Source organism: Polypterus senegalus, chromosome 15, assembly GCF_016835505.1.
Source record: "Polypterus senegalus isolate Bchr_013 chromosome 15, ASM1683550v1, whole genome shotgun sequence".
In the NCBI taxonomy this organism is placed as follows: domain Eukaryota; kingdom Metazoa; phylum Chordata; class Cladistia; order Polypteriformes; family Polypteridae; genus Polypterus; species Polypterus senegalus.
In genome coordinates this window covers 79,269,404-79,285,611 of record NC_053168.1, presented here as the reverse complement: position 1 = coordinate 79,285,611, position 16,208 = coordinate 79,269,404, and the positions used below count along the sequence as shown (strand labels likewise).

At 38.8% G+C, this 16,208-nt stretch overlaps 1 protein-coding gene across 2 annotated transcripts in view; it reads left to right on the top strand.

The window, feature by feature from the left end:
• Window positions 1-16,208, top strand: part of LOC120515885 (calcium-binding mitochondrial carrier protein Aralar2) — a 234,224-nt gene that overhangs the window by 160,111 nt on the left and 57,905 nt on the right. The window contains exon 10 of one of the 2 annotated variants that reach the window (XM_039737241.1): window positions 15,838-15,922. In XM_039737241.1, the coding sequence (XP_039593175.1) occupies window positions 15,838-15,922 (85 nt within the window). Of the gene's footprint in view, window positions 1-15,834; window positions 15,923-16,208 lie in introns of both variants that reach the window. The other variant, XM_039737240.1, reaches the window with a different exon arrangement.

Sequence of the window (16,208 nt, the reverse complement as noted above, 5' to 3'; positions counted from 1 at the left end):
AATCAGTTATGGTATTTGGAATACTATGGCTGTTCCCTGGACCATTATATTGTTAGAAGTTAATTACAATCAGATGCGTTACACTAATAAACAATATGCAGTTAGTTTCGGTGTATTTATAAAGCCGCGTCATGAAAATAAGGAGTAATCACACAGGAACAGTAGCACTGCTTTGACGCTGGGTGCCGGCAGTCTGCAAAACCGAGCACAGAACTTGCGTACGACAAGGCATGAGGTACCGTGGAAAAGTGCGTGGCTTTACGCCAAGTGTAGGTTTTATACATCGCGATTTGAACGTGGAAAAGTTCTTACGTAACATTTCTGTGCGTACGCACCGTTTATACATGAGGCCCCTCGTCATTTCTCTGTTGGAATAAAGAGATTGGTGTGTTACTGTGTGCAGCCTTTTTAGCAAAGTAGTCTGCTAATTCATTTCCTTTGCTGACAGGATCCTGTTTTCCTGTGTGAGCTTGACATTTAACAATCGCTAGCTTTGATGGTTTAGTTATGGCTTCTAAGAGGGATTCGATTAACTTTTGATGTTGGATGGGCTTGCCAGTACTGGTCTTGAATCCCTCAATTTCCATAATGCCCCATGATCATGGCAGACTCAAAGGCATATCTAGAATCTGTATAAATTGTTATGATTTTTCCTTCAGACAGCTGGCATGCTCTGGTGAGCGCTATTAATTCAGCCGCTTGTGCACTCAAACTTGATGAAATTCGATTTGCTTCCAGCAGGCGGTCCCCTTGGACCACTGCGTAACTAGTTGAGGGTGTTCCATTTTCCAATCGCAAAGAACATCCGTCTACAAAAATAATTTCTCCAGTTTCTAAAGGTGTTTCCTGTAGATCTATTCGAGGCTTTACAACCTTTGCTATTTCTTTGTGGCAATTAAGCGGTTCACCTTCGTTATCTGTATGGCAATTATGCGGTTCACCTTCGTTATCTGTTGGCAACAGGGTGGCTGGATTTAAAGTGGAGCATCTTTCAATTGTGACGTTTGCCAGAGTACAGAGTACATTCTGATAGTGTATTGCCCTAGCAGTAGTGAGATGTGAGGTCTTAGCCTGTACTAAAATGGAATGTACAGCGTGAGGCACCTTTACTGTTAGGGGGCTCATGAGCACTATATCTGTACTGGCTAGCACAGCTTCTGTTGTGGCAGCCACAGCTCTAAGGTAAGGCGGAAATGCTGCAGCCACTGGATCCAATTTTTTCGAAAAATATGCTATTGGCCTTTGTTTATCCCCATGTAAATGTGTTAAAACTGCATTCATATATCCCCCCTTTTCGTCCACGAACAGAGTGAATGGACATGCAAAATTTGGTAAGCCCAACAGGAGCCGAGTAGAGTGCGTTTTTCAAGTCACAGAGAGCCTTCTCAGCCTGCTCATCCCATTGCACTTAACCATAAAGAGGAAGGCCAGGGGTGTTTGCTAGATTTTGTAATGGCTGTGCTCTTTCAGTGAAATTCGAAATACATTTCCGGCAGTATCCTAAAATGCCCAATACAGACATAACCTGTTGTTTTGTGACAGGTCTAGGAAGATTTTGAATGGTGGTAATGCGATCGCTAGAAAGAGCTCTTGTTCCATTTGTAATGTCATGACCTAGATATTTTACAGTCATTTTAATTAATTGCAGTTTAGCCTTTGAAACTTTATGCCCATTTTCTCCCAGGAATATTAGTAATTTTTTAGTGTCCTGCTCACAATCGTCTTCTGTAGTACTGCATAACATAATATCATCTACATATTGTATTAATGTACTACCTCAGTCTGGCCAGAACCCTTCTAAATTTTGAGCAAGCGCTTGTCCATACACACAAGGGGCTTCAGTATATCCCTGAGGCATGACAGTCCATGTCCAACGGCGGTTTTGGAAAGTAAAGGCAAACCAAAATTGAGAATCAGGGTGTACAGGGACAGAAAAGAAAGCATTGGCTAAATCAATCACGGAAAAATAACGAGCAGAGGGAGGGATTGCAGAAAGAATAGTGGAAGGATTAGGAACAATAGGGGCCCTAGGAAAGATTGCAGAATTCACTTGTCGTAAGTCTTGAACAAAGCGCCATGAATCGTCAGCTTTTCTTACAGGTAAAATAGGGGAATTGAGGGAATATCTAATCGGAATAATCGCACCGCGTTTCACAAGATCAGAATGTACGGCGGAGATGCCAGCCTCTGCTTCGGGAGACAGAGGATACTGGGCACGTGCGGGCGGAAGGAAGATTTTGGGTAGATCACCAGAGGCTCACAATGGGCTATCCTTCCATAATCATTCTTACCCTGAGCCCACAGTGAATCAGGAAGCATAGAGAGCCAAGAAGGGGAAGTAGTTTGCAATGAAAAAACAGAAAAGGAAGTGCGGCACAATGCACGTGCACTAAAAATCAGTTTGAAGCACAACTTTAGTTATCAAATGGTCTGAGGTTTCGAAAATATCTGATGCCACCTGTAACCAGTCTGTTCTATTAAGACATTGTTCTACCCATGGTCCGATTTCCGCCCAATGTACAGTGCTTGATTTAGCTAAAGAAATATGAGGCACTGAACCACCAAGATAGAAAATATTCTGTGGACACGTGAGATGAACGAAAGCAGCAGCTTTTATGGACGAAATAAAAATACAAGGAATGTGAAGGGTTTCGGGGCAGGTACCTGAATAAAGAAAAGATTCCAGCCAGGGGGTGTCTACTTCTGCGGGGAAATATTGAGCAGTGCAATGTAGGGTGTCAGGGGCTTGGAGATTGGGAAACAAGCAGGAGGGAAATGAGTGAAGGGCTTTAAGAAGGATGGTGTGTGGGGAAAAATTTAAAGAGATTGAAAGAGAAAGTTTCGTCATGAGATCTCTTCCTAAGAGGTTAACTGGACAGAGCTGATTTAAAAGAAATCGGTGTGTTAAAGTGGAATCACTGGAATGCAGCTGAACTCGAAGAATCTCTTGAGGCAGGGACCTCCTTCAGCGAAAGGGTTGAGCGCGTGGCTCCTGTGTCCACGAGGAAAACAGTTTCAGTGCCATTCACCAGCCAGCAAAGTCAATAATGGATCAGTCTCTGAATTATGGGTGAGCAAAGGCAGTTGAAGAGAAGGGCTGGGGGTCCCTGCGGATTCCTATGTCCATAGCCGAGATAAGAGACCAGTCTCTGCCTTTCTTATACTTGTCCTTAATATTATTTTAACATGTTCCCATTGCGTAATAAAGGGACCTTCATCCCGGCCCCGAGGCAACGCCTCGTTCCACTGCCACGGGTTTCCGTTATGCTGTCCATGATTGACAGTGTCCCATGTGGTGCCAAGCTTTCTCCACAGCACCTGAGTCCATTCTGCGGCATTAGGCTTATACATATCATACAGCTGCTGTAATTGTTCTATGAATTTTTTAAACACACCGATGACTTTGGGATCAGGCAATTCGGACACAACGTCCTTCAGCTCTTGAATGTCCCAGTTACGATGTATCATTACAGTAGTGGGGTTATTAGCTCCTGCAGGTTGCATTGAATCATGTCGGGGGGTTCTGGGATCTCAATCAGGGGGCATTCGAATAAGGGGCCTGTGGGTTTGGGGGACTTTAAGGGGGATTGAAAGATGGTGTTTTGATTAGGGGGCTGAAGGAATAGGGTTTGACTTTTAGTGCGTTGTGAAATGGAGGTTCTAGGATCGTGAAACCCACCCGACGCACCCATTACGTTACTTTTGTCATCCCCCAGATCAGTGTGTAATGAGGGATCATAATGATATTCTTCAAAGAAACCAGACCCCAAGGGATCATCTTTTAATTCTGGTGCGGTGGGCGCTGAAGGTGGCGGAGGAGAAGGTGGGGGTTGTGGATGTGGATGGTGTAGGAAAGGTGAAGGAACAAGTATGGGATATAACGGGTCTCTTTTTTTTTTTTTTCTCGCTCTTCTTCCGCTTCTCATTCAACTGCGGTCCCGAATCTGCTTGCGCTTTCTGTAAAGCTATAAATAACTATTTTTTTTTTTCCTTCTAGTTTTAACTTTCTGCAGCCAATAATTCATTTCTGTACTGCCTTTAAATTATGATCTTTAATAACCAACTCCCATCTGTCATACATAACACGGACCTTTGTTACAACATCCTTGTGCATTTCTACATAATATTTTTCTAATTTCCTGTACTTCATTCATGTCTCCAGCTCCTTCCAGTGGCCATCTCCCCTCACTTTCCTTATTCCATTTCTTACACGCCTTCTTTAAAATCTAACCCGTCTTTTCTCTATTAATTTTCTAGGAGACCCATTTTTTCTCGGCGTCTGTTGATCCCCCGAAAATAATCCTTCTAGCATTAAAGACTTTGAACCCTTGCAACACTGTTTGGCAGGCTTGCTGTTATGTGTTCCCATTTTTTCCCTTGCTTTTTCCTCGCGATTGCTGTGACAGATTTATTCCCTCTTGTCGTGTCCTATTCTCACTTCTGTCTTCAATGAACTACTAGTTTTTCTGAGTGTGCCACTCACCCGTTTCTAGTGTTCCCCTTAATATTCCCAGAAGTGGAATACCAAAGCTTTTCCTACGTTACTGTCACAGTGCTCGGTGAAAGCAAGTATTTATTTCCAGTACATACTTATTTATTCTTCCCCTTGTTTTATTAACCTGTTATTCCTCTATTCTATGCTCTATCCTCTGTCCAATAGATTTGTCCGGGTTTATGGGTGTGCCACGCACCGGATCCCGTCCTAAATCCCCCTTTTATAATTCCCAGAGGATAGTGTTCTATGCTATCTTTCCCAACAGTAGTGACTTAAAACAAGGTATTTCTTTTCCGTTTACTATTCCCAGTCACTTTTTATACTCCACAGCAAGCCCGCCTCCAGTTTTATCTTTTACGGAAACCCCCGACGGTACTTACCCCAGCCTGGGTGTTAGTCAGCTCTGTCAGGAAATCCTTCTCAGTCACCGTGGTTGTACCAGAAGGAGACCGGGGACTCCTCACGCAGAAGCTGTCTCAGGACAGGGCAGTCCTAACTTTTATCGGAGCTGCTTACTCTGCTGCTGGTGCGCTTCAAGAAGACAGATCGCTGAGATCTTCACGCTCGAGGAGTCAGCCAGCCGTCTCCTGTCCCAAGTTGGGCACCAAAAAACTGTGGACATTTTTTCTCTAGTGTCGTTTCTTGTGACTGAAGACAGAGAGATATAATTAAAGTTAGTAAATAATCTTTTATTAATACACACCAGGCAAAGGTAAAATGACAGAGAAGCACAGTCCTAGGACACCTGCCCTGAGGGGTCGGTGTCCCAAATCTTTTATAGGGCAAAGCTTTGTCTTATGACTTTAGTTGCACAAGAATTTCAAGACATTACATCTTTACAACAATTTGCTTGGATCAACATTTTTAAAGTTCATCAGTTGGTCACTTGTGGTTTTTTGTCTGTTAGGAAAAACAGGAAGTTGCACTTGTCATATGCACTTATAGACAAGACAGGCTTGTGTGGCTTTTGTTACGTACACCAGATTGATCAATACTGATCAACTTTTTATTATTTTTCCACACCAGACAACCAGGAACTGCACAATGCTGACCTTTATACTGTTGCAATAATAATTTCATGCATCAAACTTTCCCGGTCATCCTGCCTAGCAACAGCCTGGCAACAAAAAACAGCAAATGGTGGTGTCCTTATCCAAAAGAAAATGGTGGTGTTATTTAAAAATATTTCTAAACAAAAAAATAAATATAACCAATTTATTCTTTGGCCTCTGAAACCATAAACATTGCTTCTGAACCATACTTTAAACAGCAAAGACAACGATGAAAAATTAGAGAATAGCTTAATGAACAATAAATAATGAGAATATTTAGGTTTTAGCTGATTCAGGGGCAGGCAAATTTTTTTTTAACATGAGTCTCATAAATAATTCTATTGAGGAAAGTGGTGTTAGAATTTACTACTACAAAAATAAATATGAAAGTGGGATGCTTAAATAATGAAGAAATTATAGTTTTCTTTTTGTTTATCAATGTGTCATTCCTTGTATCATTTTACGGTACCCATGGATAAAAAAAACACACAACTGAAAAATAAATGAATTACAATTAAAACCATGGAGAAAGATGTTTTAAGGCATGCATTGCAAAAATATTGTTGCAGACCTCTAGTACACATTGTAATGTGCAGACTTTAAGATGTTTTTAGCAAAAATCAGTCATTAATGTTAACACCTCATAGATCATATGATTGTTTTATTAATTTGTTTCATGGTACTCTATTATCAAAGGGTAGTGTGACGTAGTGGTAAACGCTTTGAACTTCAAAGCTTGAGGCTTTGGGTTGAAATCCTGCTACTGAAACCATGAGCAAGTTACTTGAGCTCCAAGTGGAAGACTTTCGTTAACATAGCAACTGGGTATTATACTGTAAGTATAGATTCAGGAAATGGTACCTTAAGACAATCCAGGTTTAGAACTTCACATAAAGGCACAGACAGTAGTATATATACAAATATACAAAATAACTTTGAAAGATGTAGTATACTGTTAAAAAGCCAGAGTAAAGTAAGAAATACATTAAGTGTTGCTTGCCTTAATGCTAGTAGCATTTAGTGTAAAATTATTGAGCCAGATTTATATGTGGTTGCACATATCTATGGTACAATAGGAATAACAGAAACCTGGCTAAATATTGGAAATGGAGATAAGTATAACATAAATTGGTATACATTATTTAGGAATGGTAGGCAGAGCCGAAAAGGTGAGGAAGGCACCATTTAAGGAAAATAGGATTTCAACTTAAGTCTTCTTCAATTAGATCATAAGCCACAGCTTAGCGACGTAGTTTGAATGTAATTAGAAATCAATCAGGATCAGGGCCTGATATTGAGATTTTTTCAACCAATATCTTTTTATAATCTTTAAAAAGCAAGTTTAAACTTTGAAATTATACTCAAGAGAGACATTAATTACCCAAATATATATTTTTTATTTTATTGTAATCATTCCATACAAATAAATTAATTTTTACAAAAAAAAAAAATAGGATGAAAACAACTTAACCCCCACCCCTAATTACCCAAATATTAACTTGGGCTAGCCTTCAAACAGCTGAGCTCAAGAACAGGGCATAATCTGTGATTGCATGCTAAATCACCAATGCAGATTTGTTATTCTGTAATAATTAGGACAGATGTGATTGAACCATTAGGATCCAGTGACCTCAGTATAATACATTTCAGGGTGTTTTTGACAGAGTATATATTCAAAGCTTAAAACATTTAAATTTAACTTTATATTTTGAGCAGATGTGGTAAAGCCTAAATAAGATAAAGTGGTCTTATAAGGCTTTTAAATGTGAAGACAGGAGTTCAGAGGCAGGTTTAAAAGTTTTCACATATAATGCAGGATAGGATTACCTCAAACTTTAAAAGCAGTAAGAAATTAAAAGTGAGTTTAAAGGAACTTACAAAGAAAAAAAGCAGCTGCATAAGGTACTGAATAAATGTAAGATTAATACTGTATCTCTAACAAGCATGAGGGCAATGTTTAAAAAGGATATTAGGAAAGTTAAAAGGGAAAGAGAGAGAAATATTGCAGAAAAGAGAAATGCTTATCCAAAAAGATTCTTTCATTATTTTATTAGTAGTAAAACAATGGACAAGGGGAAGATAAGGAGTATTAAGTACATTAAAGACAAGCAAGACTAAACAGGCAGTGAAATAGCAAATGCTTTGAACATGCTTTTTTGTAAGTTTATACATGTGAAGAATTCAATAACTTCCCAAAAATATTGGAGACTACAAAGGAGGTATTTAGTGATATGAAAATTGTAGAGGGAGAAGTAAGGCTTAGATTAAATAGACTGAAATAAAACAAATTACCAGGACCAGAAAGCATTTATTCTTGAGTGCAAATATTAAATATTGTGTAGTTATTGAAAACACTGGAGGCCAGCATATATTATCCAAATGTTTGAAAGGGCTGTTGGGCTGATCCAAGTAACTAAAGGTCAGTAATGTTAACACTAGAATTACTGAAGCCTACGAAAAAACTCTTAATCCTGGCCCACCTTAAATCCCTTTGCACCTCTCCATCAGCATCTTTTGTTTTGTAAATGTGTCGATCAGCACAAGCAACCTGCTATCCCATCCCCTCCTTAACGGAGCTCAAATTTCCCCCTCCAGTCCCACCCGCCAGAAATGACCACATGTCTGCTGCAGCCAGTAGTAATGTGGACATCCCCTTGGCCTGGTCCAGCTGCTCGGTTCCTCAAGCACAAGGATCCTCTGAGTCGGCTCACCCTCTGGGAATTGTACCACATGGCTGTAGTGCCGTAACTGACGCTCCATCACAGTGCAGGTAATGTGCCTAATTTAGAATTCCATGAGCAGCCACTCATTCAACACATTACTGAAGGAGTTCAGTCTTTGTCTCAGGGCACTGGATAGCATCCATGTCTCACAACCGTATTGCAAAACAGGAAGCACCAGGACACTGAAGACGTGGACCTTCGTACTTGTACAAAGTCATCAGGATCGTCACACACTCCTTTCCAGCAACCTCATGACCCCCCATGTTCTCCCAGTCTGTCTACTGACTTCATAGGAAGAGTCACCAGAGACATTAATGTAAGTAAACCTCTCGACAAAGTTGACATTCTCTCCGCAGACACACTACCAATGGCTGTGCCCAAGATGTCATTGAAGGCCTAGATCTTGGTTTTTATCCAGGACACTCGCAAGCCAAGACTCTCGAGAGGCCTAATCAGAACCTCCATTGACTCTATGAAGATCACAGTATCATCAGCAAAGTCAAGATCAGTGAATCTTTCCTCACCAACAGATGCCCCACAGCCTCTGGACCCAAAAACCCTTCCCAACACCTAAAACCATGCAAGCATTGAACAGAGTAGGAGCAAGAACCCACCCCTGATAAACCCCAGAATCAACAGGGAGAAACACAGAGGATCTGCATCCACTCTGCTCAGTAATCACAGTACCAATGTGCAGGTTGACCATGATATCAAGCAACTTCAAGGGGATCCTGTGAAGTCTCAAGATGTCCCACAGGGCAACTCAATCAACTGAGGTGAACACTTTCCGAAAATCAAAAAAGGCTGCAAAGAAACTTTGCCAGTATGAGAACATGAGAATCCTTAGTGCCAGGATGTGGTTGATGGTAGACTTCTCAGACGTAAAACCAGACTGCTCTAGTCACTGGTAGGTGAGCAGTTGATAATGGATCCTATTGAAGATGACCCTAGAAAAGACCTTACCTGGCACCAAGACCAGTGTTATCCCCTTGTAGTTGTTGCAATTCAGACAGTCACCCTTCCCTTTCCAGACAGGGGCGACAAGTCCTGTTTTCCAGTCAGTTGGGATGATGCCTGTCTCCTAAATGGAAGCAAAGATTGCTTGCAATGCAAGGAAGACAGCCTTACCACCAGAATTAGGTGATGTTAAATGTGGTGTACCTCAAGGTCAGTTCTGGGGCCCCTTCTCTTTTTTAATATGCATAAATAACCTAGATAAGAATATAAACAACAAGCTGGTTAGGTTTTCAGGTGATACCAAACTAAGTGGAAAGATAGATGATGCAGCAATAACTAAATTGTTGCAAAGGGACCTGCAGATGAAATTCATTGTAAATAAATGTAAGGCATTGCATGTAGGAAATAGAAATGTTAGATCTGAATGCACAATGAGAGGTTTGAATCTAGAAGTCATAGTGAACTTGTTACTGTCACATCAACACAATATACCGAAGTAGTCAGTAGAATCGATTATGTGTGTGTAGAGTACAAATTAACAGAAGTTATGCTAAGTGAGTGCATTGACTAGAGTACTGTTTACAGTTCTGGTCTCCATATTACAAAAAAGATGAAACAGTGCTAGGGGAAGTCCTCAGGAAAGTGACTAGACTGATTCCAGGACTGAGAGGTTAAACCTATGAGGAGAGACTGAAAGAGCTGAACTTTTTCTGTTTAAGCAAATGGAAAGCAAGTGGTGACACAATTTGAGTGTTTATAGTTATGCAGGGAATTAGTGCTAGATCCTAGCTTTTGCTTTAAAATAAATTCTTTAGCATGAAGAAGTGACCACATTTGGAGTATTGTTAAAGGGCCATTTTCACACAGTTGTTAGAAAGTTTTTCTTCACGCAAAGAGTCATAGACACTTAGAATAAATTACAAAGTTTGTCTTCACACAAAGAGCCATAGACATTTGGAATAAATTATAAAGTAGTCTGGCAGAGAGTGGGACTTTAGGAATGTAGGTGAACAAGACTGGCAAGTTTGTTGGGCTGAAAAGCCTGCTCTTGTCAGTTTTTTTCTAATGTTCTAATGCCATGCAAATTGGTTAATGGACCTGTAGCATTTCGATCCTTTGTGTGTAGTGACTTATTAAAAATCTATGTCTTTCTCTGCATAAATAATATTTACATTTTTTTTCTCAATACTTAGAGAGACATATTAAACATGTGGAAAAGTATCAACAATATGCTTATAAAATTAGAAAAACATAAATTTCACAATTTTTTTATCCTTTTTCTAGGTTATGAAATATCACAGTCTTAGTATTAATTTAAGGTTGATACAATATTGAGTTAAAAAGTGCTTGAGAATCTTAAACAAGTGTGGTGGGTGGCCGGGTCCCATGCCCCGCCGGGACAGCCATTCAGCTTATGTCCTGTGGGAGCAGCCATGGGCTCCTCAGTACCTCCACCAGGACACTTGGTGGCAGCCTCCCTGGTTGACAATGGTGCCTCAGTTTCCCGCAGGGTTCCATGGAAGATGGAGTTCTCCACAACCCTGTGGGGATCTGGGGTGGCCGCCAGGGAGCGTGGCATGAATCACTGAGCCCAGCTGGTCTAATCTTCAGCCCCACCCAGGAATGCAATTGGCAACAGGTGAGCAAGCATTGGGAGCACTTCCGGGAGGGCCATTAAAGGAACCAGCAACCACCACAAAAGGCTAGAATTGGGAGGAAGAGGACGAGGTTGCCTGGGAGGAGTGGTGGTGCCAGGAGAAGGGTTGGTTGCTTTGATTAGTGCTTGAGACGTGCCCCACCCTGGGAAGAGTGTTTGGGCTGTGTTTAAGTGCTTTGGGACTGTGTATTGCCTGTGGGGTTCACGGTGAAGACGTGAACCCAGTTCTGTATAACCATGAAACATGCAGAATGCCATTTTGCACAAATTTAAGAATTTGGATATTGGAACAATTTTGATGAGAACTGTCAATGTTGCTTAATTCTTTGAGGGCTGAATATTTTATCCAACAAAATCAGTTTCCCGATTTCATACATAACTTGACATAAGCTGCGTGCTGTGGCTGCTATTGGCACCTGTTCTCCATCTCTGGCAGCAGTAGCTGCACAGGGGCCACTCGATGGCCAGCAGGAATACAGCGGTGGCAGTCACAGTGCTACACAATCTGGTTTGTAGTGCTTGTCATCATGAGTGGTGGTCCTCCCAGGTGAATCAGCTACATGAACATGTTCAGCACCACAATCAGCTGGGGATCGATCAGCTGATGCTGGTACCTCACTTTCCTTTTCGATCACTTGTATCAAAATCTGAGTTCAACAAGTCAGTCAGATTCCTCGATATTGCGCAAAACTTTGCTCAAGGAGTATTTAGCTTGCGCATTCGTTTTGATTTCCCATCAAATGTCAATGCCATTTTAGAGGTTGTTTGCTCTTCACTACTCAGGCACGTGCAGGGAATCAAGGTTAAATCAATGAAGCTAACTTTACTTCTAGCAAAGAGAATCAAACTGAAACATAACAGTGAGTTTTGTCCCAGTTTACAGCTGATTACCGTCCTCTACTCCTGAATTTCGACAAAAGTCGACATCAAACCCTGAAAGAGTTCAGAAGGTTCTTCTGTCATCAGTCAGGTGCCTCTGCATCACCTCAGCTGAAAGGATAACCTAGCGATTTTTCAGTGAAGGTTATTTTTCACTATTGTGACACAGTTGCACTATTAAGTAAAGTTGCATATAGTAATTGTGTAAATAATACATATCTAATCAGTTGCCAATGAGTCAGGATTTACAAAGTGAGTGTTCCTGCATATTGATTCACTGTTAAGGCAGGACACATAATACATTAATATGTATCCAAAGTGATTTTACATTAATGCAGTCTATTTTTTGTAAGACCCATTTGGATGTCCTTATACCTTTAAGATGGAGTTGTGAACTTACTTTGATTCCAGTTCTTGTGCTTTGACTATAGTGTCCATTTGATTTGTTGGTATTATTTTAGTTTAGGTGTCCCTAATACGCTGTACTTACCATGTAATTTACCTGTATAATTACAGAGTAACTAGGTGTTATTACCTTGTTCTTACTATGTAATAAAGTGTAATGCTATAATTAAGTACTAAACTGTAATTGTTATTCCACAATTTTTCTAAGTGCGTTTGTATATAAAAAGTGAAATAACAATTACAACTAAGTGCTTACCCACAGTATTACATTGTGCTACACAGTAAATACAAGGTAATAACACCTAGTTTCTCTGTAATTATAAGGTAATAACATGGTAAGTACAGTGTATTAGGGATAACTAATCTAATGTGATATTGATTTGTTTTTGAATTCCCTAAGCAAACAGAAAAACATTGCTTATCTGCCTGCAAAAGTTGCAATAATTCTATATTTGCTGCTTATTGAGTCATAATACACTGGTAAGTGGAATCTGTACCAGAAGGAGAATTAATAGGGCAAGAAATTGGAGAGACAAACTGAGAAAAAAACATATAGCATATACTGTAGCTGCTATGAGATGCAAAATTTATCCAAATCACAGATATGAATAAATCGTCTCAGCGGTATTTAAGGCATCACACTGAAGACATGGCGTGGTCTAAAACCATACTCTTTGGCAACTGAGTGCAGCATGCTAGTAGTGGGAATGATTATATGGCAGTAACCATACAGAAAACAAATTAACATTGCTGCACCATGAAATAAATAATCACTGTGATCAGGAGACAACATAATGCAACTGCACAAAAATTTTCCAGACATAAAGAAACCCATATTCCCATGAATACATTTATTTACAAAAAAATATTGTAAGATATATAAATTTTCAAAGTAAACATCTCCTAACTTCATGTTGCATGGAGAAAGACTTTAGAAAACCCAGATGTGTCAGGTAATAACACCTACAAATGTAAAAAACCAAGTATAACATGGATATACATTGCTCAGGAAATGCAGTTGAATAAAAGAAATGAACATTCACAGAACATCTTTAATGTACCATTTGTTGTCCTTTTATATTGTTTGAATTTCAGAATTTTGACTTTCAGAGTAGGATAATGGAGCAGAGTGTAATCCCTTTAAAAAGATTTTCAGCATTGCTACAACAGCTTTACTTAGGAGGAGCTCTTTGTTGTAACTGTCCATTTAATTTCACAGTTATGAGAGTCAGATTTTCAGCAATTTGTTACTACCCATTTGGTCTGAACCAGTCCTCACATGCTCCTATAATTTCTCTTTGTCTGCAAGTTGATATCCAACATTCTCTGTAAGTTACTTTAAAAGGACATTCAAGTCACTTAATGCCTTGTCAATTTATTTGAAATGTTATTCAAATGGAAGAAAATCCTGGAAAATTATGTAACATTACTAAGAGATACAGTTTAAAAAAAAAGAAAAACAAAACCATATACTGTAGACAGACATTTCTGTATTACAGACAAGTTTTCAACCACCATCAAAATATGTACAGTTCCAGAGTCCTTTTTCCATTTTATTGAAAAAAAAATGGACAGCAGTAAATCTGTGTATTGTTTAGTTCTAGTATGATCACCTAGCTAACTTGACAGATATGAAATGTTACTGAATTAATAGAGCATGTTCTGTAATTCTCTACTGTATGCCATCCAATCGACGCATGGCCTTCAGAATATCAGGACTATTGAATGGGTTTAAGTTTAATAGCTGCGGACACCATTTTATTTCTAGACAATTCTCATTTTCCTGCCAGTTTTCCATTTGCAGTAATTCTGTTACATCCATCATACATATACAGTAGTTATTACTGTGCATGAAAACAACACTCATGCTAAGCATTGTGAACAGAGCTAATATTTTTCCTCACAGAGAAAATAATGCAGAGTGTTCTGTAATTTTGCAAGTCCAGTCATTATAAACAATCATTAAAAATTCAGTTATAGAATTTTTATACTTGTTTACTTGTTAGATTTTTACAACTGATTAAAATACCATATTGCTAAAAAGGACAAATGATAAACTGGACCTGTTTTTGAAAAAAAAAAACATTGCAACATGTTTTTGCACTGGTCTATCACAATTAAAATGCATAATCACCTTAATAAGTGTATAAATGTCTATGTCCAAAAGATGCCCTATCATATTTTTAGTAATAAAATGCATTGTTTTTGTCATACATGGCAGATCACAAACATTAACACTGCTTTTACTACTTCCATACCAAATGGCATATAATGAAGACATATGCATTCAAATGTAACGCTGAGGTTGTACATTAATTAGTTAGATTTCATCCTATCTTAGACGGACAGCACAGCTAGTATTCATGTAATCAAGCAAAATAACAATCATCTAGCTTCCATTACCATTGATTCAATTTTTAAGATTCCATTTAGTGGCTCAAGATATTTGTTTTAAGACTTTAACAGGTTAAAGTCAGACAGTACTTTGATAATTACTATATTCTTAAGATCTTTAAGACCAGAACAGGCCCTAAAATTCAAAGTACTGGTATTTTTTACAAAGAATCTCCTCTCTCTCTCTCTCTCTCTCTCTCTCTCTCCGGTTGAGTAGAAATGCTAGTCCCACCAGAATTAGGATCTGATCTGAATCCCAGAGGGCAGAGCCTAGCTCATGACTGAATCATGACTAGTGCGCTGATAATGCTTTGTTGAAATTCTGTCAAATGGCTTTAAATGGTTGCCCTCACTGTTAACAATAAAGCAGGTCTTTTGCCCTTAGGGGGTTTTAAAAATAGTAATAACAGGTAGTGAAGACTGAAAAGGACAAATACTTGGTTGATTTCCAATAATGTTGTATATTGTGCTGTAAGAGCTCCAGCAAGGAGTTTCTGTTTCATGCCCCACTTGGAAGAAATTTTCATGGTATCAAATAGTGAAGGAAATACAGGCAATACTTCATTCAATTCAAAATAAAAAATGTGTATTGAAATTATTTTATTCTATTAAATGCACCATACTAAATATCCAGTGCATGATTATGGGGTAATTATTTCTATACTTTTTATTGCTTGCTACAGTAATGCAATTTTTAATAAATATGTTTTATAGTATTTAGTGTTTTAATTGTGTTTGTTTTTTCATACTGGCTCTTTGGTGATTTTTTTTATTTGTTTTTACTAGCTAAAACAGAAATATAAAAATTGAGTATGAAACAGATCTAAGTAAAGCAATTTTTAAATATGTAAATTTATGACTCAATATCTTATTAAATTAATTGAAATGTTGTAAGAATTAACCTTAGCGTGCAGCTGAAGTTATGTGCTTTCATCTTCCAGAGTTTTTTGTTGGATATTTAAGGCCAAATGCATTAATTTGTTATAAATTATACTTTTATATTGGTAATTTCATCTGAGCTATAACCCTTTGAGCATTTCACAATGGAGACATCACTGCTTGGTGTTTTATTGTTAACTACAGTATGTCTTTCCTTAAAATCTTTAAATCTGCTTTCACACTTGAGAAGTAAAACACACTCTTAAATAATGATATTAAAGCTTTCCTCTTTCTACCTAAATTAAATTAGGAAATGTCACTTTCATTTTTTCGTTATTAACAAGAACTAGTACAAATAAGTAATGTTGAAAATCTTTTCTTCTTATCCCATAGCAGCATACAGATGGTGACATATCTCGTCCTGTTCTTGTGCAGATTGCAGAGTCACTCTATCGGTTCACTCTTGGTTCAGTCGCTGGAGGTTAGTCACGGATCATTGTACACATTTTCCCCCCACTTAATAAACAACTTTTTTAGTTTAAAAGAAAAAAAAAACAAAGCCTTCCCTATCTCCTTATGGAGCCGATTCTCCCCAGTAAATAAAAGGTGGGACTGTGCCTAGGGAACCTTTCTATAGCTTCTTTTGTACTTGTCAATGATCAGAGGTTTAGAGGTGGTGCCTTTACCGTGTTTGGCTCCAGACTGGCTTCACAAGGAGACAGGTTAATAATGAGGCAAAAGGTACTGCAATAGTCCCTTAATTAAAT